The 23,566-nt window shown below is 54.0% G+C and overlaps 7 protein-coding genes across 7 annotated transcripts; 3 read left to right on the plus strand and 4 right to left on the minus strand.

The window, feature by feature from the left end:
• Nucleotides 1-149: 149 nt before the first annotated feature.
• Nucleotides 150-1,013, plus strand: COCSUDRAFT_58758 (ribosomal protein L35; the record flags this gene model as incomplete). Its single annotated transcript, XM_005643966.1, has 3 exons — nt 150-161; nt 664-717; nt 831-1,013. 3 exons carry the CDS (start codon nt 150-152, stop codon nt 1,011-1,013), a joined length of 249 nt encoding a protein of 82 aa, XP_005644023.1.
• A 75-nt stretch (nt 1,014-1,088) lies between these two features.
• Nucleotides 1,089-2,025, minus strand: COCSUDRAFT_54709 (hypothetical protein). Its single transcript, XM_005643967.1, has 3 exons — nt 1,653-2,025; nt 1,413-1,556; nt 1,089-1,294 (listed from the first exon to the last, which is right to left on the minus strand). The coding sequence occupies exons 1-3, from the start codon at nt 1,837-1,839 to the stop codon at nt 1,191-1,193; spliced, it is 435 nt and encodes a 144-aa protein (XP_005644024.1). The 5' UTR covers nt 1,840-2,025; the 3' UTR covers nt 1,089-1,190.
• A 544-nt stretch (nt 2,026-2,569) lies between these two features.
• On the minus strand, nt 2,570-4,892 carry COCSUDRAFT_25912 (kinase-like protein; the record flags this gene model as incomplete). Its single annotated transcript, XM_005643968.1, has 5 exons — nt 4,620-4,892; nt 4,078-4,257; nt 3,652-3,859; nt 3,096-3,384; nt 2,570-2,690 (listed from the first exon to the last, which is right to left on the minus strand). Coding segments are annotated over exons 1-5 (966 nt in total), but the record flags the coding sequence as incomplete, so codon positions are not given.
• A 3,399-nt stretch (nt 4,893-8,291) lies between these two features.
• COCSUDRAFT_19601 (NLI interacting factor) lies at nt 8,292-9,338 on the plus strand (the record flags this gene model as incomplete). Its single annotated transcript, XM_005643969.1, has 3 exons — nt 8,292-8,523; nt 8,751-8,842; nt 9,081-9,338. Coding segments are annotated over 3 exons (582 nt in total), but the record flags the coding sequence as incomplete, so codon positions are not given.
• Nucleotides 9,339-10,584: 1,246 nt separating this feature from the next.
• Nucleotides 10,585-17,104, minus strand: COCSUDRAFT_38298 (WD40 repeat-like protein; the record flags this gene model as incomplete). Its single annotated transcript, XM_005643970.1, has 16 exons — nt 10,585-10,761; nt 10,923-11,069; nt 11,346-11,459; nt 11,839-12,032; nt 12,417-12,601; nt 12,950-13,095; nt 13,324-13,462; nt 13,728-13,909; nt 14,661-14,885; nt 15,129-15,368; nt 15,538-15,668; nt 15,795-16,111; nt 16,290-16,435; nt 16,564-16,734; nt 16,837-16,890; nt 17,000-17,104. The coding sequence occupies 16 exons, from the start codon at nt 17,102-17,104 to the stop codon at nt 10,585-10,587; spliced, it is 2,673 nt and encodes an 890-aa protein (XP_005644027.1).
• A 295-nt stretch (nt 17,105-17,399) lies between these two features.
• Nucleotides 17,400-21,241, plus strand: COCSUDRAFT_67911 (JmjC-domain-containing protein). Its single transcript, XM_005643971.1, has 6 exons — nt 17,400-17,963; nt 18,258-18,379; nt 18,530-18,692; nt 18,849-18,942; nt 19,077-20,512; nt 20,653-21,241. Exons 1-6 carry the CDS (start codon nt 17,538-17,540, stop codon nt 20,740-20,742), a joined length of 2,331 nt encoding a protein of 776 aa, XP_005644028.1. The 5' UTR covers nt 17,400-17,537; the 3' UTR covers nt 20,743-21,241.
• COCSUDRAFT_31289 (dehydroascorbate reductase) lies at nt 21,231-23,505 on the minus strand. Its single transcript, XM_005643972.1, has 8 exons — nt 23,303-23,505; nt 23,140-23,169; nt 22,844-22,934; nt 22,687-22,757; nt 22,475-22,553; nt 22,293-22,383; nt 22,052-22,183; nt 21,231-21,947 (listed from the first exon to the last, which is right to left on the minus strand). The coding sequence occupies exons 1-8, from the start codon at nt 23,469-23,471 to the stop codon at nt 21,813-21,815; spliced, it is 798 nt and encodes a 265-aa protein (XP_005644029.1). The 5' UTR covers nt 23,472-23,505; the 3' UTR covers nt 21,231-21,812.
• Between the last annotated feature and the right edge of the window lie 61 nt (nt 23,506-23,566).

Below are 23,566 nucleotides of genomic sequence, written 5' to 3' on the forward strand. Positions count from 1 at the left end.
TTTCGGTGCCCCCCGTTGGGAGGGGGGGATCCGAGCAAGAGCAGCCTATCGATTATCTTCTATTTGCCTGCATTAATCAGAAAGTGTGGTTCACGATGTCTCTCGCATCTGTCACTTGTAGCCTGCATGGCCTCTCCATCAGGCCTCAGATGTCCGCCAAGGTACGGTTTCTCGATATGCACGTCTGATAGTGGTTTGCTCCCATCTTCGGACGTTGCATTGTGCACTTGCCTAGGGCTCATGGGTTCCTCTTGGCTAATTAATACAAAGCAAAAGATCTCAAAGATTATCATGTGGGGCGATGGGTGTCTGTCAAGTGCCTTGGATCGGCCCCAGAGGTGCCCTGCAGATTCAGACCTTTTCTTGCTGTCTTTGATAATTTACTCGTTAGTCTTGTGGTTGCTACGATTGCAGGTCAGCTCATTGAGCAGGACTAGTACCAGCTGCAGTGCTCCTTCGCACACAGCCTTGAGTGCACGACGCAATGGACTTTGTGGAGCACAGCTGCTTCCTTCAAGAACCCACAAGGCACAGCCAGCACTTCACTCCATGAACATTGGGCTATGTCTCTTTGTCGCCAATTAGTAGCGATTGTGGAATGACAGCAGGTGCAGTGCCCTGGTCCAGCATATATGGAGCTCAAGGGAGGCTTGCTGCTTGCAGGTGCAGAGGATTGAAGCGATTGGGGCTGTGTGCGGCAAGCTCAAAACAAGAAAGGTGACCCTCATACACGGCGTCCATATTGTGCCTGCAGAAGGACGGGAAGTGACCAAGCCAGCGTGTGCGTGTGGCTGAAGTTGTAGACTCACTCGTTCCTGTGTCAAACTCAGGCTGCTGCCAAGCGCTACAAGATCACTGGCACAGGCAAAGTGCTCACTCGCAGACCAGGAAAGCAGCACATCAACGAAAAGAAGAGCTCGAAGAAGCTGTCGCAGCTGGGCAAGCTTAAACAGGTGGACCACGGTGACCTCATCAAAGTAAAGCGGTGCTTGCCGAATGCGAGCATAAAGTGACGGTGTGGTTTCGGTCAGACAGAACGGATGCCACCAATTTGCACCATCTGAAGACTAAGCTTTCATGTTCAGAACAGCAATCAATTGAGGGTGTTAAGTGCCACTCAGGCTACCTATCACATAGTTCAGGACTGACTCTTGCCAAGACATGCTTGGCTAGCGCTCAAAACAAAGTAATCAACATGGTTGCAGCACTGTAAAGATTGTCACGGAGCAGGGTCCATAGCTTGGTCTTTTTTTAGAATTACAGACCGACGTCGACACTGTTCTGCAGACTCTGCCTGCAGCAGACAATCCCACTGGTGACCGTCCTGTCAGGAGCACGTGATCACAGGGCACACTGTCTCCACTAGCATGACGGAGGCTATGAATCACTCTACTAACACGTATTATTCATACCATGGTGACATCTTTGATCTGCTCCATAATTCTCTATATAGAGAATTATATCCTCTGATGAATGAGTTCTATCTCGTGGCAGAACGTACTTCCTCCCCTTCCACAGTTCCTCTAATATCCTCAACAACTGCGCGTGCTGCAGATCTGAACAAAATCACATCCACATCATTAATGTAAGTGCCAATGCTGCCACAAGGCTGCAGAATGGGTATGACACAAACGAAAAACCTGAGGGCCTACCTTCACAGCTATTGACGCTTGGGCCCAAGCCTTGCACCCCCCACTTCTGTGCCACTGCTAACATCTTTACAGTACCGGAGTAGCTTGCGAGGGAGTAGGTAGAGCAAACAAACGGCGATGAGGACCAGTAGCAGGGCATCTGAGACAGAGAGGGTGTAAACCCGGTCCGTTTGAGGATCTGATACATTAGCCAGAGTCACCATAATTTAAAGCGCCGATCTGGACGCTGCAATGGCGTTCAGTGCATCCCGTGCTTCTATGCTAAGAGATCATGAACCTGAGCACTTTGTCAAACGTCGTGCCAACGGCTCACCTATTGATATGTGCGTTTACTTTCCAGGGATTTCAGCAGTTATTTTTTTATCATCAAATCCATGTCACCTTTTCTTTCATCCTCGAAGAAAAGGAAGAATGTGATTCGTCACTAGAGAAGCTATCCTGAAGGTGCCTTGGAAGGCACTGGCAGGAAGGCAAACTCAAGATGGTGCCCCTGGATTTGATACGTCTTATGGTGCGCCAAATACGTGCGGTACTGAAGACAAACATTCAACAAACTCACACTGTGATTCCTTAATTATATCGAGGCCCCGGTTGGTATCACTCCATTAGCCTGAGGGACAGGGCTCACACTGTGGCAGCTTCTTTTGGAAATATCGCACACATCGACAATGAGGACAAGAGTTTCGGCCGTTCAAATAAGCGACCCAGCAGGCTTGCTACAACGCGCCCAATAAGATACAAGTTCAAAATAATAGTTTGCATGAATGGCACACGACCCAGGCTGCCAGAACAGTTCCCACAGGTTTTAGATTCCATGTTCAGATCTTGAGGAATCAGAAATATGAGGCATCGTCGATAACGAGGTTGTCCACCAGTGTCTCCACCCCGTGCTGCTGGTGCTCGGGCTGTGGGCCAATGGCTTGCCCCACGATCCTCTTGATGTCTGCCACGGTCTGGTACCCTGGGTGATCATGCGGCCGCAGCCGCAGGCACTCCTCATTCATCTTCATCACAGTGGGCGGAAGCCCCTTCCTGTACCTGCAGCACCCATGCCCGCCGCTTCAGCATTCAACCACCCCTGCATGTGCTTGTCTTACGATTTTGCAAGCTGTGAACTCTTGAGAAGCAAGTTCTGCCAGTGGACTACCGCCGCCCCAACACTGGGAGTGCTTGCTGCGCCGTAAATTTGAGGCTGAGTCATACACAGGAATAGTGAAGAAACTCAGACCGTTGAATCATGTGATGCACTCTATCAACAAAGCAGGGCGGCCTTTTCTCCTTTTCTGGCGCTCGCATTGCTTCATGTCTTGCAATCCCTCGTCTACCTAGATCACCAATCATACCAGGCTGAAGAGCAGAGGGAACAGATGGTTCACGGGTGTGAAATCTCTTTCGCGCTCTAACAGAGGACGCATTGCGTTGAAATAATCATCGAGCCCGCACCAGGGGTGGCTTTGGATCTGCTCGATGGTGAGGCGCTCGTCGGGGTCGGCGACCAGGATGAGCTGCAGCAGGTCGCGGCACTCGGCGGAGATCCTGGGGTACTTGGGGAAGCGGTAGTCCACGCGCATGATGCGGTCCAGCACCTTCTGGAAGCCGTACTTGTCCGCGTCGTCCTCCGGCCGCTCAAAGGGGTACTCGCAGAACAGCATCACGTACAGCATCACCCCGCAGCTCCATATGTCCGCCTTGGTGCCATCGTAGTGCGTCTTCGCCGAAATCACCTCCGGCGCTGCACAGCACCCACCACCCATGCTAAGTGCCAGCTGACAGCATGTAATATTCTACAATAGAAATATTCTGCATGCAATTGTTTACGTGCTTGTTGGCACTTCTTTCCATGCTTGTTGGCTAGCTCAGCGCACAAGCCTGAGATGTCTCTGCTGAAACGCATTGCACAGCTGCCAGACCGGCATGCGCGCTCTTTGGTGTGCATGGCAACATCTAAAGGCAGCACGCAGCAGAAAAGGAGACAGAAGAGGAGACAGCGTGTATGCACCTGTGTAGCCTGGGGTGCCGACTTTGGACTTGGGCAGGCTGTCGTTGCTGGCCTTGCAGTATCCAAAGTCTGTGATCTTGACGAGCGGCTTGGGCGAGGCGTCCAGCAGCGTGTTCTCCAGTTTTATGTCGCGGTTGACCACGCCCATTCGGTGGCAGTAGTCAAGCCCCACAATCAGCTGCTGGAAGAACCATCGAGCATCCTCCTCCTGCACACCCCATTAAAAGCATCTGAGCAGCGAGTTCACTGCCTCCCACAATTGCCTGCGTAAGGGGCCCTTCTTCCAGATCTGTCCCATGGCAATGCGACCCCCACCAGGCAGAACAACCATTTTGTCAAGGAGCAGTCGAGGAGGAGGAGACTTGCAAAGAATGAGCATAGCCACTGAGGGATGTCTGCATCAGCATGCATGGGACACAGGTGCACCTTCAAGCCGCTGTTCTTCTTCACAAACTGGAACATGTCTCCGCCGGGGGCGTATTCCATGGCGATGGCCAGGTGGGTGGGAGTCAAGAAGATCTCCTTAAACTGGATGACGTGAGGGTGGCAGAAGTTGCTGTGGCATATGACCTCCCGCTCCACATGCTTTGTGATCTTGTTGGGCCCCTGGCAGTCGGGGCACAGCGTCAGAAGTGAATTGGATGATCTCTGCCAGAGCAGAGGTGCAATGGAACGGCGTGCTCACCTAGCTATATTCGGCCACATTTTATAATAGAAATGCCCCAATATGGAAATAGGGCGGCTTCTGTCTTTCCACAACCAATATACCACTACTGTCAAGGTTAGGCTAGCTTCAGCTAGCACTAGTTCAGACTAAATGATGCTCTCATAATGCTGAACTCTGCAATTGAGCAGCTACCAGCCGTCTGAACATCAGCTGCACAATGCTGGCAACTCTTTCATGATTATCTGAAACCAGCAGCAGAAGGAAGCTGGAGGTGTAGTCAACAACGTTAGACATTGCTCACCCTCTCAAGAAACTTGATCGCCACGAGCTGACCACTCTTCTTGTTGCGGCACAGCTGAACAACTCCAAATGCGCCAGTACTGAGATCTTTTATCTTCTCGTATTTTGCGTGCGTTGCGGGAAGGGGATCTTTCCGAGGTTCTTTCACCCTCCGGTGTTGGTCACCCATCCGATTCCCGCTCGCCACCAGCTACATGATTACAACGCACATTGAGATAAGATAAGATGCGATCGATGTGATCGTAGTGGTTTGCTGTGCGTGTCTGCGTTCTTCTGGCTCTGGCCAAGATCAGTAAAGCCTCAGTCACTATCAGTCATCAATACTTTGTCGAAGTTCTTGGCTTGCTGGCTGCAGTACGTTGCATCCGTCCCTCAATCCATAAATCGTACATATCTGAAGTAAGACATCGCAAAGAGTGATGCGATTAGAGGTAGTTGGGCTTTTTATTTCACATGAGCATCTGAGTCTTCAACAAAATACAGCTATAGAGTGCATTAATGGCGCAAAAGAAAGTCAGAAATATCAGAAAACGAAAGGCACTTGATGATCAGGAAGAAGTCTCCGATGGGGATGAGGACGATAGCCTCAGGTGATGCCCATAGTATGAGTTGACGCCTTCTTTCACAAAGTCAATGCATATTGTGGCATACTCATGACATCTGTTATCATTCATGTTCTGCAGGAAAGTGCTGGATGACACCAGACTGCTGCAGAAGCAGAGGGAGCGCAGAGCAGTGAGTACATAGCAAGCACGGCTCTGCCACTCAGCACAAGGAGTCAATCTTGCTAGTATCCAATCAAAATGGGGTGTGGATGCTGCTGCAGGGGCTGGACGCAGCTGCTGCACTTACTGCGCAAGTTCAGGAGGCCGGAGTGGTGCGGTGCTCACGAAGCCTCTTTTGTCTTGACTTTGATCAAGGATGACATGCCATAACCTGGCCTCCCCTGCTGGATCTCATGGCAACCTGCAATGTGGGCAGGTGCCTGCCTTGCGAGATGGACAGAGCGAGTTGATGGAATCGTACGTGAAGGAAGAGAGCAAGGGTGACCTCGAAATGGACCCAGAGATGTGAGGGTCATTCCTTGTTCCCCCAAACTTTGAGCTGCTGATCTGAGCACCAGCACAGTCCAAGCCCCACTTTTTATTTGACCTGCAATCCTGCGTATTGTTGCCAGGGAGAAGTACATTGAAGCTCAGCTGGCAAAACGCTTAGGCCGGCAGAAACCGTCCGAAACTGCCGATGCTGGCGACGCTGCAAGGACAGATGAGGACGACCTGTACAGCATACCAGAGAATTTGAGGGTGCAGCACTTTCCCCCTTGTATTGGATCATAAAATGTGTACTTCTCTGGACCCTACGGCATTGAAACATGTTGCAGCCAATTTGCACTGTGTGGCAACTTATATGTTCCGGTAATGGTATGCAGGCACAGAATTCCAAGCAGCAGGATGTATCTTCTTGGATGACAGGCATCCAGGAGGTCGCGCTCCCCATGGATTTCAAACTGAGGAATATTGAGGAGACAGAAGCCGCCAAGAAACGGCTTCTGTCTGCCGCTGGAGCACCCACAGCCAGGTAACAAATTTACCCTACCCAACCCTTTCACATTTGATGCTGTCTCTCTTTCAGGCAATGCTGGGGCTTTGCATGGCCATGAGCCTGATGGCTTCTTTCTCATGGTTTGAGGGTCAAAATGTAGGTCTGCCTAAAAGAAGTTGCTGACATGTTGTTTCGGAGTTGTATGGCTTTGTTTTTGTTTGCCAGGGTCCCGGTGGATGAGGAGGAAGATGAGGAGAGGCCCAATCAGGGTGCCCCGAGCGTCCATCGTGCAGTGTTCCCTCGCGATTTCGGCCGCCAAAATGCAAAGGATGTGGAGAGACGCGTGGAGTTGGTGATAGGGTGCGTTACCTCTCCTGGCCTCGCAAGTAGAAGTTCCCTGTGTTGTGTCCACATAATTGTGGTTGGTCACAGCAACATGCTTTTGCCAGTGACTGATGTGCGGCCAATGCGACAGGTCTCAACGGGAAAGACCGAGTTGGAAGGAGAAGAAGATGAAGGGCCACCGTTCTTGATTCAAGACCGCGGAGTTCAGCTGAATGCTGAAGTCAGGGTATAGCTAGTCAGCGCCGGCATTTACAGGTTGCAGAAACGCCCAGCACGTGCTGGTTATTGCTGCAAACTTACTAAAATTTATAAGCCTGCAGTCCTGCAAATTGCATCGATTATTCAGCAGGGTGAATGCAAGAGATGATGGTCTTGCAATCGCGAGCAATTGCACCACTCTGCAATTTGCACAATCATTGATTACGGTCATCATGATGCCGCATCATATGACCAGTACTCCAGTACTGTGACCGTCAGCCTGCCAGGCTGGCGGTCACAGAGAGTCATGAGGGCGGCTCAGTGAGCCGCCCTCATGAGGGTGACCGCACTAGTAAGTCATGGCTACATAGGGGCCTTCACGTGAGTGCACTTCATACTGTAAGCTCGGACTTTCAGGAATCCTCTGGACTAATATTGACTTCTCATGATGACAAAATGTCTTGCATGCATGCGAGCAATGATATGGGCCCCCCGGTCAAACCGCGTAAGTGCAAGAGCGGGAGATCCCTGAAGCCAAAACCATTTCTTTCGAGACATTAAATTACAGCATGTTCGTTTGGATTGCATTCATTGCAGGTATCTCCCTGATCGTCAAACCCGCCACCTTTTAACCATACAGGTGTAGCTTTCCGTCAGTACATTATTTTGTAGCATTGCCAGAGGCTCTGCTGTCCCGCTGCATATCTGTACATCGGGGGTCCAATAGGCTCTTGAAAGGGGTAAGAGGATTAGGTCGAAACAGATCAGGGTCTTCATGTAGAGGGCGTCCAAAGAAAGGGCATGGTTCGCAGCACAGAGAACCGAAACAGCCTGCTACAGTTGACAAAGAGGGTGCAGATATCAAACAACGATCGAGAAGCTATAGATACTGGTGACGACAGCGCAGCACCAGAAGACCACCGCCATGTGCCAGAAGAGTCTGTCATCACCCAGGTACCATCACCCCCTTAATCACAGGCTTCTGTGCTGATCGGAGATCTTTTTGGGACCTTTATTCCTTTTGCTGTCGGCGTATGTGCAGATGTGGTTGGATGTTGCAAGAGGACTCCATGAAATGGGTGTTTTGCCTTTCAGAAGGCTGACCCTACACTGGCTTGCCTGCAGGTCACGACAAGGGATGACAAGTCTCCAGCAGCATTGCAGTACAGCGGCACTGATGCCTCAGAGCGCCCCTCATCATGGAAGGAGCGTTTGCGAGCTCTCTTCTGTTGCTTCGCCCCAGATGCCAACGAGCAGTATTACCGCAGCAATGAGGCGGAAACAGCGATCATCCGCCCGCCTCAACCCCCCACCCCACCCGCATACAGGGGAGATCCGGTCATTGGACCACTGCAGGTGCTCACCACGTCATGACTACACTTACTCTGCAGAGAGTCCATTGCTTTTAGGACCATGTGCCCATGGCATGGGCCCCATGCAACCAGTGCATGGCCGTGGGACATGTTCATGGCCTTTGTCACCAGGACAACAGGCACAATGCACTGTAACCCTTTGCTCGTGTGGAGAATGAGCATCAAACCCTTCTTATGGATGCATTCTTTTGGTGTGAAACAAATTTGTGGCCTCAAAACAGGACCAGGACAGGGGCAAGAAGACACTGGTGCTGGATCTGGACGAGACGCTGGTGCACAGCTCGTTCAAGCCCATCCCCAACCCGGACTACATCATCCCCGTGGAGATCGAGGGCAAGATAGTGGACGTGTACGTGCTCAAGCGGCCCTGGCTGGACCACTTCATGAATGCCATCGCCGGCTGCTTTGAGGTCGTCGTGTTCACAGCCAGCCTGTCAAAGTACGCAGGTGAGAAGAGCTTGGCAGTGGTACTCCAAGCCCCAGGAGGGACCCATTGTATGTCCTCAGATGCATGGTTCCTGCAATGGCCGGAAGGGATGTGGCAATCGTATTTGGCAAAAGGTGGCTGTAGCATGGAATGGAAAGCAGGAATGGCATTTCCTTGCAGAGAATGTTGAACATGCATGTGAGATGACACAAGTAGGGATCTGAGAAGTAGCGTTGTCCTTGTGCAGACCCCCTGCTGGACTTGATGGACAAGGCCAAGGTGGTGAGATGGCGGCTGTTCCGGGAAGCCTGCTGCCCCTACGAGGGCAACTACGTGAAGGTACAACACCATATCACACCCGCTCTCCAACAAACTCGGTCTGCAATGCCAATCAGAAAGCAGTTCTGTTCTTTTCACTGCACTATGCAGTCAGGTGCATGTTGCTCTGTAACGAAGATGACATAAAAGTACCTCCCCAACACCACAATGGCGCTGCCGGACCTCTCTTTGGCTAGGGAATTGCCTGCAACATAGGCAGAGCAACACAATGTCAAAGCAGAGATGTCTGTGGGCGCAGGACCTGACATGCCTGGGGCGGCCGCTGCCGGACTCGATAATTGTGGACAACTCGCCGCACAGCTACGTGTTCCAGCCCGACAACGCGCTCCCCATCGGCACGTTCATCGACGACCCCAACGACCGCGAGCTGCTGGACATCCTCCCAGTGCTCAAGGCCGTGGAGAAGGTCGACGACGTGCGCGTGACTCTGGGCACCCTCGTGCAGCAGCTCGCCCACAACCAGCTGCAGCGCCGCAGCGTCTACGGGCCCGGCTGATGGGGGCGTGCCCCTGGCTCACTCAGAAACAGCGTTGCCTCTCCCGGCTGCTACGGCAGGGGTGCTGATCAGCGTGAAAACCACGCTGCACGGTGCTGGGAAGACCCCAGCTGGGGAAGCCCCCAGTCACCAGCCCATCCCGGCTGCTGCGGCAGGAAGCGATCTAGGGCACATACTAAGCTTCTCGCGCGGGGCTCACCTAAGCTGGTGACACCACATACATGGTGTTCCCCCCTTGTGGCTGTTGCGGCTAGGGCCTTGGAGTGGGCAAACACCACACTTCTCTCGTGGTGGAGATTGCAATAATTGGAGATGAGCGCGGCTGCTCAGGCTGCAGTCCAGTGGCCTTGATGGTATTGTAGGGTGTGGAAAGGGAGGCGAGAAATAAGGCAGGCGGGCATTTGATGGACTCCTTGGGTGAAGGGCGATCAGAGATTCGCTTTGGGCTTTCATTCAGCAGCAGCGGCAGCAGGCTAAACAGAATGATGAGGGCAAGCGTTACAGCTTGACATGGTTGTTGCAGACCAAGCACTCGACGAATGAACAGCATCTAATCAAAACTGTCACACGCCCCCTGGCTCCAAGCCACACCGTGAAAGTTCACCGCCACATGACGCCAAGTGAAGGGGCGCATTGATTTTGGATTTCAATTAGGTAGATTGCAAAACATACTTTTGAAGTGGAAGTTTGCAGCGTGGAAGGGAGACACCAGAGCAGTGCCTTGCGTCGCGGATTGCCTTGCAGGGGCACAGGGTGTCCTGCAGCTGTCGGTACAGCTGTCGGCAATAAGTCATCCTGTGCGCAGATCCTCTGCCAGATTGCAAAAGATTCCTATTTTTGGCTGATCAGTGGGTTTCTTTCACGAATCTGTCACAGATTATCTGTGTTGAAAGCTCTGCACTACCACCTACTGAGGCATCTGACATCTCATGCAAGTGTCTCGATGGACTCCTGGCCAGTCAAAGTCATAGATCATTTGGTGAAAATGCACTGACAACTGCGTGAGTTAATGATTGTCTTTTACAACGTGGAAATTGTGAACAGTAGGCGACATTATTTTCAAAGGTCAACGGGTGACAATCAGGAACTAAATTCTTTTCAACATTTGCATATACATATCTTCTGTGATCCCAGATTTTGCCATGCATGGCACACCATCCTCACATCAATTAATGCATGTGCTCAATCAGTAAACCGAGCAGCATGCAGCATGCCCTGCAGCGCTTTGCAATATTGCATCACTCCCTCAACCTGCCTTCTCAAGCTGTCTTTGCGGCGCCTGGAGTGCGGGTTTGCTAGCCGCACACAGGTAGCGCAAGGTGTACAAGTTTGTGTCACAGGCACTGGCTAGGTCCTCATGGGACTTGGTCACAGCCTGCTGCAGCGCTCGGAAGACTGGCATCGTCCTGGAGGCTGGCATGGCCTAGACAGAAAGAAATCCACAAAAACCCTCAGCCAGAAGTTCTCCTCGCAAGAGTCAACATTTACAATCAGTGGACCAGAATCATGCCTTCTGACGGATGTCACAGATCATATGGCTCTACGAGCCAAAGGGCTGTTCTTTTTATGGGGCGGGCGTCGCACCTGAAGTGTTGTGCCATGCCGGAGACACAGCGAGCGGACCCACTTAAGGAGGAACTCCAGGTGGGGGGAATCTGTCATGTAGTCAGCCAAAGCCGCCAGCACGTCCGTCAATGCAGCCGCCGGCACAGACCCGGCAATCATGTCAACCTGCAGCAAGGATAAATATACTCTTGAACACCCATTCAGCAGCTGCTGTTTGCCAAAGGTCGTCATCTTGCAGCAACTCCACGAAGTGCATGCATGAGCATGCCCGCGCCAGTGCAAGGTGTCAGAGACATGAAGATATAAAGTTTGAAACTGCCAGCCCAAAAGGCTGACTTGATATGTTGGGGTGCCCGATGCCATGTGTACATTCCCTTCTGTAAGGACTCTCTGATAGACGGAGCAACCAGTACGAGATCATATTAAGCGGGATGGACACACCTCTTCGGGCGGTGTGCCGAGGATGACCTGGCGCAGGAGCTGAGCATCCTTCAGCCGCAGCGTCACCAGCAGTGCCCGCAGCCAGGCGCCCTCCCTCATCGCCCGCCGCGCCGCCTGCGCCGCACACACACCCTCAATAACACGCATGTCTTTCCATGAATTCGTATTGAGAGTTCCTATGCAAACATCGCCCTGTGTCCAGTGATATTTGATCAGGTGTTGCAGCAGCGTCAGTAACGGCTCAAGTAGTGAAGGTTGGCCTGCGCATGAAAAGGCAATTTCAAAAGGCAATGTACCTCATCTCCAGCCCGCAGTAATCAGGAGACCAAGAAGGCGGAGCTGTGATTGTCAGTTTGGCTGGCCGCAAGATAGACAGGTATCCATGAGGGTGGACCACGTGGGGAAGGAAAGGATAATCAAAGGTGAGGAGGAAAATGGTGTTCCCTCCTCCCCCATAATGCAACACTCAGAAAGGGTGGGTGAGTCAGCGCGCCTGCGGGGTGACGTCATCCGCGAGGTCGGTGGGGTCAAACATGGCGGCCGGATCGAGCGAGTACAGCAGCAGGCCGTCCGTGGTGGCTGCCGCCCAGCAGCGCCCCGTGGGCGACAGAGCTACCGCGCGCGACCGCACCGCCGGCCGCCGCTTGCCGCCCGTCCCGGGCAGATCCTCTTCCCCTGCCGGGCCCCCTGTCACACCACAGCACACGTTACTACCCCTCTGTTCCAATGCCTGCTAGTATGTGGGCAGCATGCGTAGTTCTTGCTGCGACATAAGCGCATGGCCTTCGTCGAGCGTGCGAGCAGGCTGCAAGGGCAGATAAAGCTCGCTCTGGACAGCGCTTGGGCACATGCACTTGTTGACACAAAGCACGGCATGTGACACTACCAGATTCATACAGACTGCCAAGCTGCAATGGCAGAAGCTGCTGAGTGCTTACAGGCTCTGCGCAAGCCAGGACATCAGCTTCGCCGGCTCCAAGCAGCTGGAGGGGGCATGTGACCAAGGGGACCAGGGACCGGTGTGGGTCATTAACATGTTGTACATTGATCACCCCAAGGACCGGGGTACACCTGCGGTGGTGGGCGGCAGGAGGAGGTCCTCGTCGTCAGGGGCGTCGTCGAGGAGCTGGGCGGGGCCGGCGTCGGTGAGGTGGCGCGAGTTGAGCTGGTCCAGGACGCCGTCCAGGCTGCGGTTTGCGCTTATCTGCACCCGCCGCAGCAGCACCTTCTCCTCCACGTCATACAGGCACACAAACCTGCGCCGCCATGCACATGCTCAACCTCTGGCATGGGCGCTGATTTCCAAGTAACCCCACCGGAAAGGCACCGCATGGTTTACATTTGGTTGCCGCAAGCAACGCCCGGTCGTAGTGTACCAGCGTGATGCGCTGCGTTTCCGTGGCAAACTATTGAATTCCACAAATGAATTTTGCGTAATTAGCAAAGCAATCCAGATTCACCCTTCTTGAGCAGGACACTTTGCAACTTTGCAGAGCAGGTCCGGGTCAGGATGGGCACAATGTTGGCAGAGTCTGAGATTTGATCAAGTCAACGGGCATGATAGCGACTGGTGTTGTATGAACGGTGTCAGCAGCGTGGCACACTTTGAGGCGCCTGCAGCGAGCAGCATGGAGCCGTCCGCGGAGAAGGCGAGGGAGGTGAAGCACTGGCCTGAGCTGCGGTTGCCGGCCGCTCGCCGATCCGACTGCAGCCGCCCTCCTGCTATGTCGCGCCGACCCTCAATGGTGCCCTGACGCAACATAATCACATAATTTAACAGTGCTTACCTGAATGCAATGTTGGGCTCAACGGTGAGGGTACAATCTAAAGACCAATCTGACAGGGCTATATTCATCTGATTGTGTGGGTGCTAAGGGAGCTCAGTTGAGGAGGCCACGCATCCCAAAGGAGATGGGTAAGGTCAGGGATGAGAATTGAACAGAGAAGAGGGGAAAGAACACGATGGGGGGTACTGTACCAGCAGCTGGGCTTCGAGGGGGTCCCAGAAGTAGATCTGGCCATCGAGCGTGGCGGAGGCCAGCAGCTTGCCGCTGGGGGCCCAGGCCACCGCCAGGACATCATGCGTGTGCTGCAGCACCTCCACACCCCCTTTCCCACTGCATGCATGCACCATTCTCTTGATCAGTCCCTGCCCAAGCCTCCACAGACACACAGGGCACCGGCAATTGCAATGCCCAGGACAGGTCAACATGACAACTAAAATTGGTTGTGCCTGAATTCCAATGTGATTCTGTGCTTGCTTAGTGTGAGCTGCATAGTGAGGCATCCTATCACGATGGGATTGTGTGCTGCTTTGTTTTATAGAGAAGAGCCTGCACTGCTCACTGGTGCAAACACAGAGAGAGACAAGGAGGGTTGCACCTGAAGACGTCCCAGGTGCGCACAGTCTTGTCCCAGGAGGCGGATGCCAGCAGGGGTTGCGTGGGGGAGAAGGCCAGCGCCACGACGGGGCCCTCGTGCGCTGCCAGCACATCCAGCAGCCGCGCCGTCTTCACCGACCACACAAATATCTGGAACGTGTCCAGCGACCCTGCGCACACCACCTGCACACAGCCGCAACCACAGCCCCTCAACTTGGGTCATGCACACAGCTAGAGCCGGTTGCGAATGACCTTTGCACAATTGGAAGCTGCATGCTTGCTTTGTGAACACTCAAATCGACTACGAGAAGGGGTCATCCTCTCGAACTGCATAGCAAGAAGAGGCTAAGCGCCAAATTTGGTGGTCACACAGAAAAATGCCATGACAATATCTGTGTTGCAATTCCCAGAACCGCTGTCTCAAGGCCAACACAGTCTTTTAAATTTTGCTCACCTCTACACCGTTGCCTGAGCCTGTCCAGAAGGGAAGCTTGGTGCAGGAGTGCCATGTCACAGAGTATACAATATTTATTGTAATCCACAACACCCTCCAGGAAGGTAGCTCAGGCAACTGAATAAGGAAGGTTCTGAACACTGCACGGGCCCAGCAACAGCGGGCTACGAGCTACAAAGCAGGCATTACCTGTAAACTTCACTGTGTTACAGCTGACTTAGCTGTGTAGAGTCCTGTCTCAAGCGATGATGCCCACATGCCATGAGCACTGCAAGGCTCACGCTTCAATACAAACGGCCTGTCAAGGGTGGAAAGACAGGAGGGAAGCCGCTGCAGACGGTGTCCTTCAGCCTCCTGCTGTCTGACATCAGCTTGAGCGGCCACATCCAAGTGTTGGCCCCATGAGCCATGAGCGCTGCAAAGCTCACGCCCTACTACAGGCCTCTGACCGTGGTGGAAAGATAGAAGGGAACGCCGCACCTCTCCGGCGGGGTCGACGGCGAGGGAGGCGAATTGGACGGGGGTGGGCGAGGTCATGGTGCGGAAGTTGCGGTAGCGCAGCAGGTCCCACGCGCGCACCGTGCCGTCCATGCTCGCGCTCACCGCTGCGGACGACGTCGGCAGAAACGCCACCGCCGTCACTGGCGCTGTATGCTCCGCAAATGTCACAAAACAGAAGCCGCTCGACACCGTCCACAGCTTCACCTGCATTGCAAGAAGCACGCACATTTTATCTCTTCGCTGTGTGCATAGATTCCCCTTGCTTGCAAATATGCATGGCTCTGACACACAGCCATTAGCACCACAGCGACAACAGCGGTCATGGCATGGACACTTACAGGTGCCATAAACATTCCAACCTCAAGTGGCGGGGGATAACACCCGATGCCAGAAGAGAACCCTGCAGAAGAATAGCTTGGGGGAGCGTGCATAAGAGATATGCGGCACCTTGTTGTCATCGGCGCCTGTGGCAATGTAGGCGCCGTCGGGCGAGAACGCGAGCGCAGAGACATCGTAGTGATGCCCCTGCTGCTTGAGCACGTATGACTCGCTGCGCCACTCCCACACCAGCAGCTGTCCCAACGCAGCGCAGCCCAGAGCCACCCAGTCCCCCCGAGGACTGATTGTCACCGCAGTGATTGCCTCCCGGGACACGCTCAGCATGTGCACGTTCTCAAACGCCGGCAGCTGCAGAACACCACATCAGCCAGCCCGTCAATGCGACTCAATGATGGGCTGCCCCCGCAGGATCGGATAGTGTCTCCAAGATGCCAAGATGCACGGAGTGAGAGGCTCTGTGTTGGTTCTCAGATGCAGACAGTGCTGTTCCAATGCTAAATCATTGTTTGTGGTGCACCTGATATATGTCAAAGATTCCGCTGCTGAAGGCGACGACCATGATCCTGCTTGGCTTGTGGTAGTCCAACGCCGTCAGCCGGGCTCCGCGCTGGTTGAAGAAATGCTTCTCCGCAAGCTGCCACCTTCCCTCTGCAGAAACAAGCCCATTTCTCTTACAAATTATAGGCCTACTTAATCATGGTAGAGGCCTAATTATCCAAAATTACACCCCATGTGCATGCTGCGCTTCGATTGACATTTATCGGCTCAGCGCACCTGCATAGTTTGTGCTGCCGGCCGTTGCCGCCCTCTGCCGCTTGGGCGGCCTGTCATCCCCCTGGGAGGGCCAGTCGCTCTGCCCATTGGCGCCTGCTTCGCTGGGCTGCGGAGGGGCCGAGGGCTGGTCGCTGTGGAATTGCCAGGCAAACAGGGCGCCGTCCCTGGACACCGTGAGCAGGTGGGGGGCAACTGTGCCCTCCAGCTCGGCTGCTGAGGCGGCGGCGGCTCCCACAAAGAAGACCCCCACCAGCATGTCCTTGTGCCCGCTCAGCATTGGCGGCCTGTACCCCTCGATGGGATGCAGTGAGAAAACCCTGTACACAGTGCCCTTGCATTTACGATTTTGTCACGACATTCATGTAATGGCCTGATGTGGACATTCTGCAGGCACTGTTTGCCTTGTGCCGCTGTGTACTTCGTGGACATAAGGTCCAAAAAGTGATATAAGGTCCAAAAAGTGGCATCTCAGATGTCAATATCAGAGGGGCGCACCTCGCGGAGAGGTCTTTGGAGGCCACTGCAATCCACTCGCTGTCCTCGCTCCAGTCCAGCGAAGTGATGTCTGCTGCGCAGCCGCCGTACGTCCGGTGAAGCTGCATGGGCGCTGTCGTCTTTGTGTAGCCTGGTGTGCGCCAGATCTGCGTGACAGGGCATGATACCGCCATTCAAATGCCATTTGGCATGAGAGCGCAGGAGTGAAAATGATTTGCCCACTGCGTGCATCCGCTAACAGTGGATGGGGAATTGCCTGGAGAAGCCGTCCGACGGCACAGGCAACGTACTGCCCGTCAGGGCTGAAGCAGGCTGCTGCCACCGGGCCCTTGAATGAGAAGTGGTGTAGGAGAACGCGGCGGCGCCTGTTGATGAGAAGGGACCGCCCGTCCTCATCAATGGCCAGCAGCAGGCCTCCGTCTGGGCTCAGGCACAGCGTCCTGATCTGTTGTGAGCAATCCATGTTCATTAGTCAAATTGGCAAAGATGATAAAGGGAGTTCCAACAGCAGCAAACTTGCTAGGAAGGCACTTCTCATGGAGCACACCTGCTTCAGGGCCTCGAAAGGGAGCGTGGAGCTCGTGCTCGCAGTAAGGTCCACCTGTGAGACGCCCAAATACATTTTTAGCATCGAAGTCCATCAAGTTATTTACTTTTTACCAACTTCTATTCAGCAGAGAAAATACGGATAGCTAAAAATCTCATCGTACCGATGAGATGCGGTTCCCAACAGCTGAAAGAAGGTCCGTGCCATGAAGGATCAGGTTTCCACCGCGATATGGGGCTCCGAGCAGGTTTGCAAACTTGTAATCCATTTGTACTATTTCGTATTTAACGCAATCATTGCGCAATCATTCGATCGTTGTCCGTTGAAAAGCTAAATTATTGTCTCTTTTCAATCATAATCGAGCACCTTTCAATATTTATCTTGGAAGTCTCTCGATGGCTTGCGCAAGGAGCCGAAGGGCTAGGCGTCGGGCTGGCGCCAAGTTTGGCCACTCGCAGTGACGTGATCAACATGTGTTCGTCGCTACCTCATGGGCTGAGACGCACCAAGCCCAACCCTTAGTATTTCACGTAAGATCCAGCTGCTTTTCGAGCCCGATCCTACTCCTGCAGAGGCCATAGCAAGTGCTGCCGTCGAGCTTGAGGTATTTGTGGAAGCAGAAAACATTTCGCCACCGTTTTTAGTGTGGCACTGGATGTGTCCTTAATGCCGCAGTCTGCCTGTTCGCGGTTCCGGAGTTGATGGTTCTGAAGTGCCAGGAAGTGCCGGTGTTCCATCCGACCTTGAAGGACATCAGCGGGTCTTTCGAGGCATACATAGAGTCCATCGAGAGGCGCTTTGCTAATGTGGGTCTTGCAAAAATAATACCACCAAAGGGATGGACTCCAAGGAAGGAGGGCTACTCTGATGACTTCGATTTCGAGATCCCGCGTCCCATCAAGCAGCATGCCACGGGCAAGCGTGGGTTGTACCGCACGCTGCTGGTGGAGCAGAAACCCATGTCCTTGGCGAAGGACTTCAGACCTATAGCCGTGGGGGATCCCAGCCTGCCGCCAGCCAAAGAGACTCCGGAAGAGGTCGAGCGCCGCTTCTGGCGCAACATCACGCTGCGACCGCCCCTCTATGGAGCAGATGTGCCAGGGAGCCTTTTCGATGCTGATCTGAAGGTAAATAGGGCATCATGTCCATTATTCTAGTCCTCGTAGTACTTATTTGTGATCATTCCTGGATATACATGTGACGGGATGCGTGCTATTGTCCAAAGCATGCAGTAAGTAGTGGTTGCTACATAACTGCCTTGTCATCCAGAGCGTGTGCCTAGCGTGCAAATATCCGTGCAACATGTCATGTCTGAATTCCTAGGTATGTGAGGGCAGGTGTCAAGGTTGCATGGAGGAAAAGACGTGTGGTTGTTGTGTCACAGAAGGTGACCTTATCTAGCTCACCTGCCTACTTTGTAGGGCTGGAACCTGCGGCACCTGGACAGCCTGCTCAGCAGAACCCTGGAGAAGAAGAACCTGGCCATCCCTGGAGTCAGCACGCCTTACCTGTACTTTGGGATGTGGCGGAGCATCTTTGCATGGTGGGTTTGGACCTTCATCAGCCGATAAAGACGATGTGGAGTCCAGGACATGAACTGCACTGCGTCTGGCCTGTATTAGAGGTTGCATGAGACGCTCTTCAATGTGACATCATTGCATGCAAAGTGATGCATGCATGCCCTGTCATGCAGGCACACCGAGGACATGGACCTGGCCAGTGTGAACTACCTGCACTGCGGGGCACCCAAGTCATGGTACTGCATCCCGCCAGCGCACAGGGAGCGTTTCGAGCGCTTCTTGCAGGGCCTGCTGCCAGACATGTTCCGCGCCTGCCCAGAGTTCCTCCGCCACAAGGTGCAGGAGCCCGTCAGTGTGGATAATGGGACCATGATCGTCTCGGAAATGTCCCTGACTCCATGAAGTCATGACATGCATGTGTCGTGCGCCTTGTGGAGGACATGCGTGCTGGTACAGCCTCAGGAATACTGAGCTGAGGAATGCATGGTGCAGGAGCTACTTGTGTCTCCCTACATGCTGCTACAAAACAACATTCCAGTTGTGCGCTGTGTCCAGCGACCTGGAGAGTTCATCATCAACTATCCTGGTGAGCAACAGCTCACCCTTGTTGACCTGCATGATATGATACCTGCCTGGCAAGTATCCACATCATCTTGCGCATCTCCATGCATGATACAGCTGCTGCTGTGAGTCTCAAGTTGTTTGTGTTTTGATGCGCAGGGGCATACCACTCCGGCTTCAACCACGGCTTCAACTGCGCAGAGTCCACCAACTTTGCAACGAAGACCTGGATCGCTGTGGGTGTCAGCGCGGGCTTCTGTGAGTGCCAGAAGGACAGCGTAGCCATCCAGATGAGCCTGTTCATGAGCGAGGCAGCTCCGCGCGTGCGCCGCATGATTCGTGAGGCGGAAGCCTCCAGCTCCGATGAGTCCGAGTCAGACAGCGAGTCAGGCAGTAGCAGCGGAGACTCAGACGATTCGGATTCAGAAGCCGAGGGATCGGAGGATGAGGCGCCGGCTAAGCCCGTCAAGCGCAAGGGCAAGGCAGGAGCCAAGAAGCCGCTGGTGTCTGGCGGTCGGGGAATGACAGCAGTTGTGGGACCTGCCAGCAAGGGCAGAGGGGGTGGAAAGGGATCAAAGAAGCAGCTAGTCTCTGGCGGGCGGTCCATGGCGGCAGTGGCTGCGCCTGCCAGCAGGGGAAGGCCTTGTGGCAAGGCGCCAGCCAAACCAGCTGCAAAGGCTGCAGCAAAGCCGGCGGGCAAGCGAGGGGTATCCAACCCCGCACCAAAAAAGGCCCAGCGGAAGCAGCAGCCCAGGGCTGAGGACACTCCAGCCAAGCAGCCTGCACGAAGGTCAGCCAGCCGCAAGCCCGTAGGCACAGTGTCCCGTGCAGTCGGCAAGCGGGCGGCGTCCCTGCCAGCCAGGCTACTGCCGATGAAGGGCGGCGGCCTCAAGAGGAAAATTTCTGCCAAGCAGGCCGCCGCTCGCTTGGCCTCCGCCAGCCGAGGGCAGAGCAAACTTCCCAGCAAGGCCGCATCCACCGCGCGTGGGAGGCCGCCCGGCAAGGCCTCGGGGCGCGCCACAGGCCGGAAACGGTCACCTGTGTCGGCCAACACACGGGCTGCGGCGTCAGCTGGCAGTGCCAAGCGGCAGCGGACGGAGAGCGGCACGCTGCCGACCCCGGCGCGGCGGCACGCCGATGACGGCGCGCAGCAGCGGCGGGAGGTGCGCCCGGACGCGGCCAAGGCGGCGGCCGCCAAACGGGTCGTGCAGCGCGCCAGGCAGCCTTCGCCGCGCGCAGCCGCCGCCGCCCAGGGCTCCATGCTAGGACGCATGCTGACGCTGACGGCCAGGGCCGCGGAGGCCGCCAAGGGCTTCCTGGGCGGCGGGGGCAGCACAGCCACCAGCACGGGCCTTGCCGCGGGCCCGCCCGGCTCGGCGCAATCGCTGGTGATGCCCGCCTGCTCGGTGCGGTTGGTGCCCAAGGGCTCCCTGTGCAGCCCAGCCGCATCCAAGCCGTGCCAGGTGCCAGGCTCGCCCAAGGTGCTCAGGGAGGTCCCCCGGCGGCCGCGTTCGGTGCGTCTGGTCGGCGGCGGCGGCCGAAAAATTGTCGGGCCAACGTCAGACCTGGCACCCTCTCCAGTGCGCCACCTGCAGGTGCAGTCCAACAGCTCGTGTCAAACTGCAGGGCAGTTCGGCTTCTTGCTGCCCAGAAATCAGGACATGTGCTATTCACTGAACCCGGCAGTGTTATGCGTGCACTGCAGACATGACGTTTTTTGTGCTGACTTCTGCAGGCGTCCAGGGGCACAAAATTGCTGGGGGTGCAAAAGCCCACACCAAAGTTCAAACCAGGCAGGGTGCGCAAGCAGTTAGTTGCGAGCTGAACTCTTCTCTGGGCTTTGTTCTCTCAAGATGGTGTTTTCAAGATGTCAGCTTCCTGGAACGACCAGGTTGTACATGTGAGTGCAGTCGTAAGGAATGATCCTCCTTATCTTTTGATGCCTGGCTAACGAGAGGTAAACAGCACACTGGTCGGCTGCTGCTTACATTGTGCATACACTTGCAAGCCTGCAGCAGCGTTTGCGTCAGAATGTCTGTGAGCCAGCTGGCTGCCAGCAGTGCTTGCCTAGGATCCGTGGGAGTCCAGATGCTGGCTGAGGCGTCCATGTCATTTGCAAACTCATTGCCAGTGGCTGTGCCAGCCCCGAGGGGTGCAACAGGATGAGTGTTCTGTGGGTGATCTTGTTTCATGGTGTTCATACAGTCCTGATGCACTACCTCTGCTTTTTGCTGCATCTTGAAGTCAGCCTGGACTAGAATCCGGTCAATTTCATCATATTGTGCAATGTGCTGCAGTGCCTGTAAAACAGGAAATGGAGAGGACTCGTAACACAGCAGCACAATGCATTAAAATTTTTAGCATCTACAATTGGAGATGTTCATCAGCTCCCGAGTTGCAGCAACTGCATCGTCCTTTCATCATGATTCTTCAGAAAATCCTGGACCTCGCAGATAAGGATAAATCTTCATGAGACGAGACCAACCATCTTCCGTTTGCCCAGCACATAAAATACCATATTATTTTCCTCAACCACACATACAATGTTGGGCCGACCACAGCGATATGCACACCACACATAGCAACATGCACTACCACAACGGTCATCCTTGTCACTCAGGATGCCTGGGCCGATTATGAAAAACTGATCAGTCATGACAATCGTCAATTGGCAGGTTGTGCTAGCAATTAACAACTCTTCTCACGCTCCTGTATATGATTGTCACTCAATGAGGGCGCATGCACTTGCACATCTTGCGCCATTGCTGCACAGCATGCAGCTTGCAATAAGAATGGTGTAGACGATCACTGCCACGGCTTTACATCTTATTCAATCCTTGCAACAGGTCCGCAGCTCATGTGAGATGTCGCCTGTTCTTTGCTTTCGTCCGCCAGTCAAGCCTCCAGGTGAGCTTTCCATCCCTGAACGACCTTCTCTGGCGGGTAGTAAGTCTGCTTCCAACTCTCGCGGCTCCTGATCCTCTGGTTGTATTCCTTGAGAGCAGTGAGCTCATCTGGGATCTCCCAGCCCTGCAGCATCAACACACACAGGTCACGAGGACCCTGCATCTAGCATCAGAAAGTTCAATTGTGTGCATTAGGTCTGTAATGTTGGAAAAGCAGGTGCAGCGCACCTTGTATTCCCTCATAGCATGCTCGACGTGGTAGAGCTTTGGTGCAAGGCCCAGGTCCGCCTGGTTGGGCCTCGCGCCACCAAGGTACTCCTTTTTGTTGTCCTTCAAATAGTTGTTGATCTCCTCCAGCGACTGCCCATCAACAATCTCATCCTCAAACCCCAGGAAGCCAGTGACATTCTATGTATGGTGTCATTTATGAGTCTGGAAATTAAGAAAGGGTAGTAGCTGTGAAGCGCACCTGGACCAAGGTGCCGATCTTCTTGGACTCTTCATCTGTGCCCTTCTTGGCCTTCAGCGCCGCCACAAAGCTGGGGAACAAGGTCTCTCCCCTGCGCTTGCAATGGCAGGCTCAATATCTCCAGGCCCCAACATGCAAGAGTAGGAAGGCACACTAGTGGCCGATGCAGAGAGGATGCTTACACATGAGGAGGTGCATCATGCTTGCCAAGAGGCGGCTCAGGGAAGCGCTCCTCCAGGTAGTCCACAATGGCTGCACTGTCTGTGTCAGACAATCGTCTATTTTGTCAGAAGCTGCTTGACACTGCAGGCCTGGATATGATCATGTCAAAACCATTGAACCTGTGCAAGTGGTACTTTCGCCTTGAGTGCATGAGAAGATGGCAGAGATGCACCTGGGATCCAGCTGTCTTCCTCCAGGTCATGGATGATGGGGACGCTCCCCTTGGGATTGATGTCAAAGAGCCTGCACAGCCACATGCATGCATCACACATAAAATATCGGTTTCCGGAATCAGGACATTGTTGGATTAAAGCGCGACAGAGCCTCACCACTTTGGCTTGTTGCTGAAGTCAATGTACTCTTCCTTGTACGGGACGTGCTTCTCTGCAAGTGTCAGCAGCGCGCGGTGCGAAAAGGGGCCTGTGGTGGCACAGTTGGGATGGCTAGTAAAGCAATTTGGATGCCCATTATTGCAGTATTGTTTGGCTCGTTGTACTCTTTACTTTCCAACAACTGCTCCTGGACTGTTATATCATTTTAGCTGTAGGCCAAAAGCCATTGACAAAAACCACGGGAGCACATGTCTGCCGATGCTTGGGGCAGAAAGGAAGAAGGGAGCACTCACAATCGCCTCGCTCGTGCGCCTCAGGATTTCCTGCAATCCCAAATTGATGTGTCAGATCCAAGATCAATATTCTTTATGAGGTGCGCTCCATGCAGGATCTGATATCTCACACTCTCCGACACGGAAAAGCATAGATCTTATTCTTATAGATGCATCATCGCACCTTTCACGTAGGCTTCAATGATGGGACTCGTCGCCATTGCAACGCACAGACGCAGAGCACCTCTTCTTGTGGTTGGACTAGACTTGACGAGTGATGGGACGTTCTTGATCTGGGCCTTTGTCGGACCTACAACAGGGCGCACAATGGCTCGGCTTGCACTGTTGATCATCGCTCATATACAAAATTTGATATATTGCACTGGGATGAATTTTCTGTGCGACAATTTGTGTTGTGAATCTCCCAGCCCGTGCTGTAGGGTTTCCG

The sequence above is a fragment of the Coccomyxa subellipsoidea genome (genome assembly GCF_000258705.1).
Source record: "Coccomyxa subellipsoidea C-169, whole genome shotgun sequence".
Lineage (NCBI taxonomy): Eukaryota > Viridiplantae > Chlorophyta > Trebouxiophyceae > Coccomyxaceae > Coccomyxa > Coccomyxa subellipsoidea.

Excerpts from the sequence above, each read along its gene's own strand:
- COCSUDRAFT_54709 (XM_005643967.1), bottom strand. The coding sequence starts at position 1,839 with ATGTATCAGATCCTCAAACGGACCGGGTTTACACCCTCTCTGTCTCAG. Across the intron at positions 1,557-1,652 it reads AAGCGTCAATAGCTGTGAAG|ATCTGCAGCACGCGCAGTTG; the intron begins GTAGGCCCTCAG and ends GATTTTGTTCAG. Across the intron at positions 1,295-1,412 it reads AGATCAAAGATGTCACCATG|GCAGAGTCTGCAGAACAGTG; the intron begins GTATGAATAATA and ends TGTCTGCTGCAG.
- COCSUDRAFT_67911 (XM_005643971.1), top strand. The coding sequence starts at position 17,538 with ATGGTTCTGAAGTGCCAGGAAGTGCCGGTGTTCCATCCGACCTTGAAG. Across the intron at positions 17,964-18,257 it reads TTTTCGATGCTGATCTGAAG|GGCTGGAACCTGCGGCACCT; the intron begins GTAAATAGGGCA and ends CCTACTTTGTAG. Across the intron at positions 18,943-19,076 it reads GTTCATCATCAACTATCCTG|GGGCATACCACTCCGGCTTC; the intron begins GTGAGCAACAGC and ends TTTGATGCGCAG.
- COCSUDRAFT_31289 (XM_005643972.1), bottom strand. The coding sequence starts at position 23,471 with ATGATCAACAGTGCAAGCCGAGCCATTGTGCGCCCTGTTGTAGGTCCG. Across the intron at positions 23,170-23,302 it reads CATTGAAGCCTACGTGAAAG|GAAATCCTGAGGCGCACGAG; the intron begins GTGCGATGATGC and ends TTGGGATTGCAG. Across the intron at positions 22,554-22,686 it reads GGAAGACAGCTGGATCCCAG|ACAGTGCAGCCATTGTGGAC; the intron begins GTGCATCTCTGC and ends TGTCTGACACAG.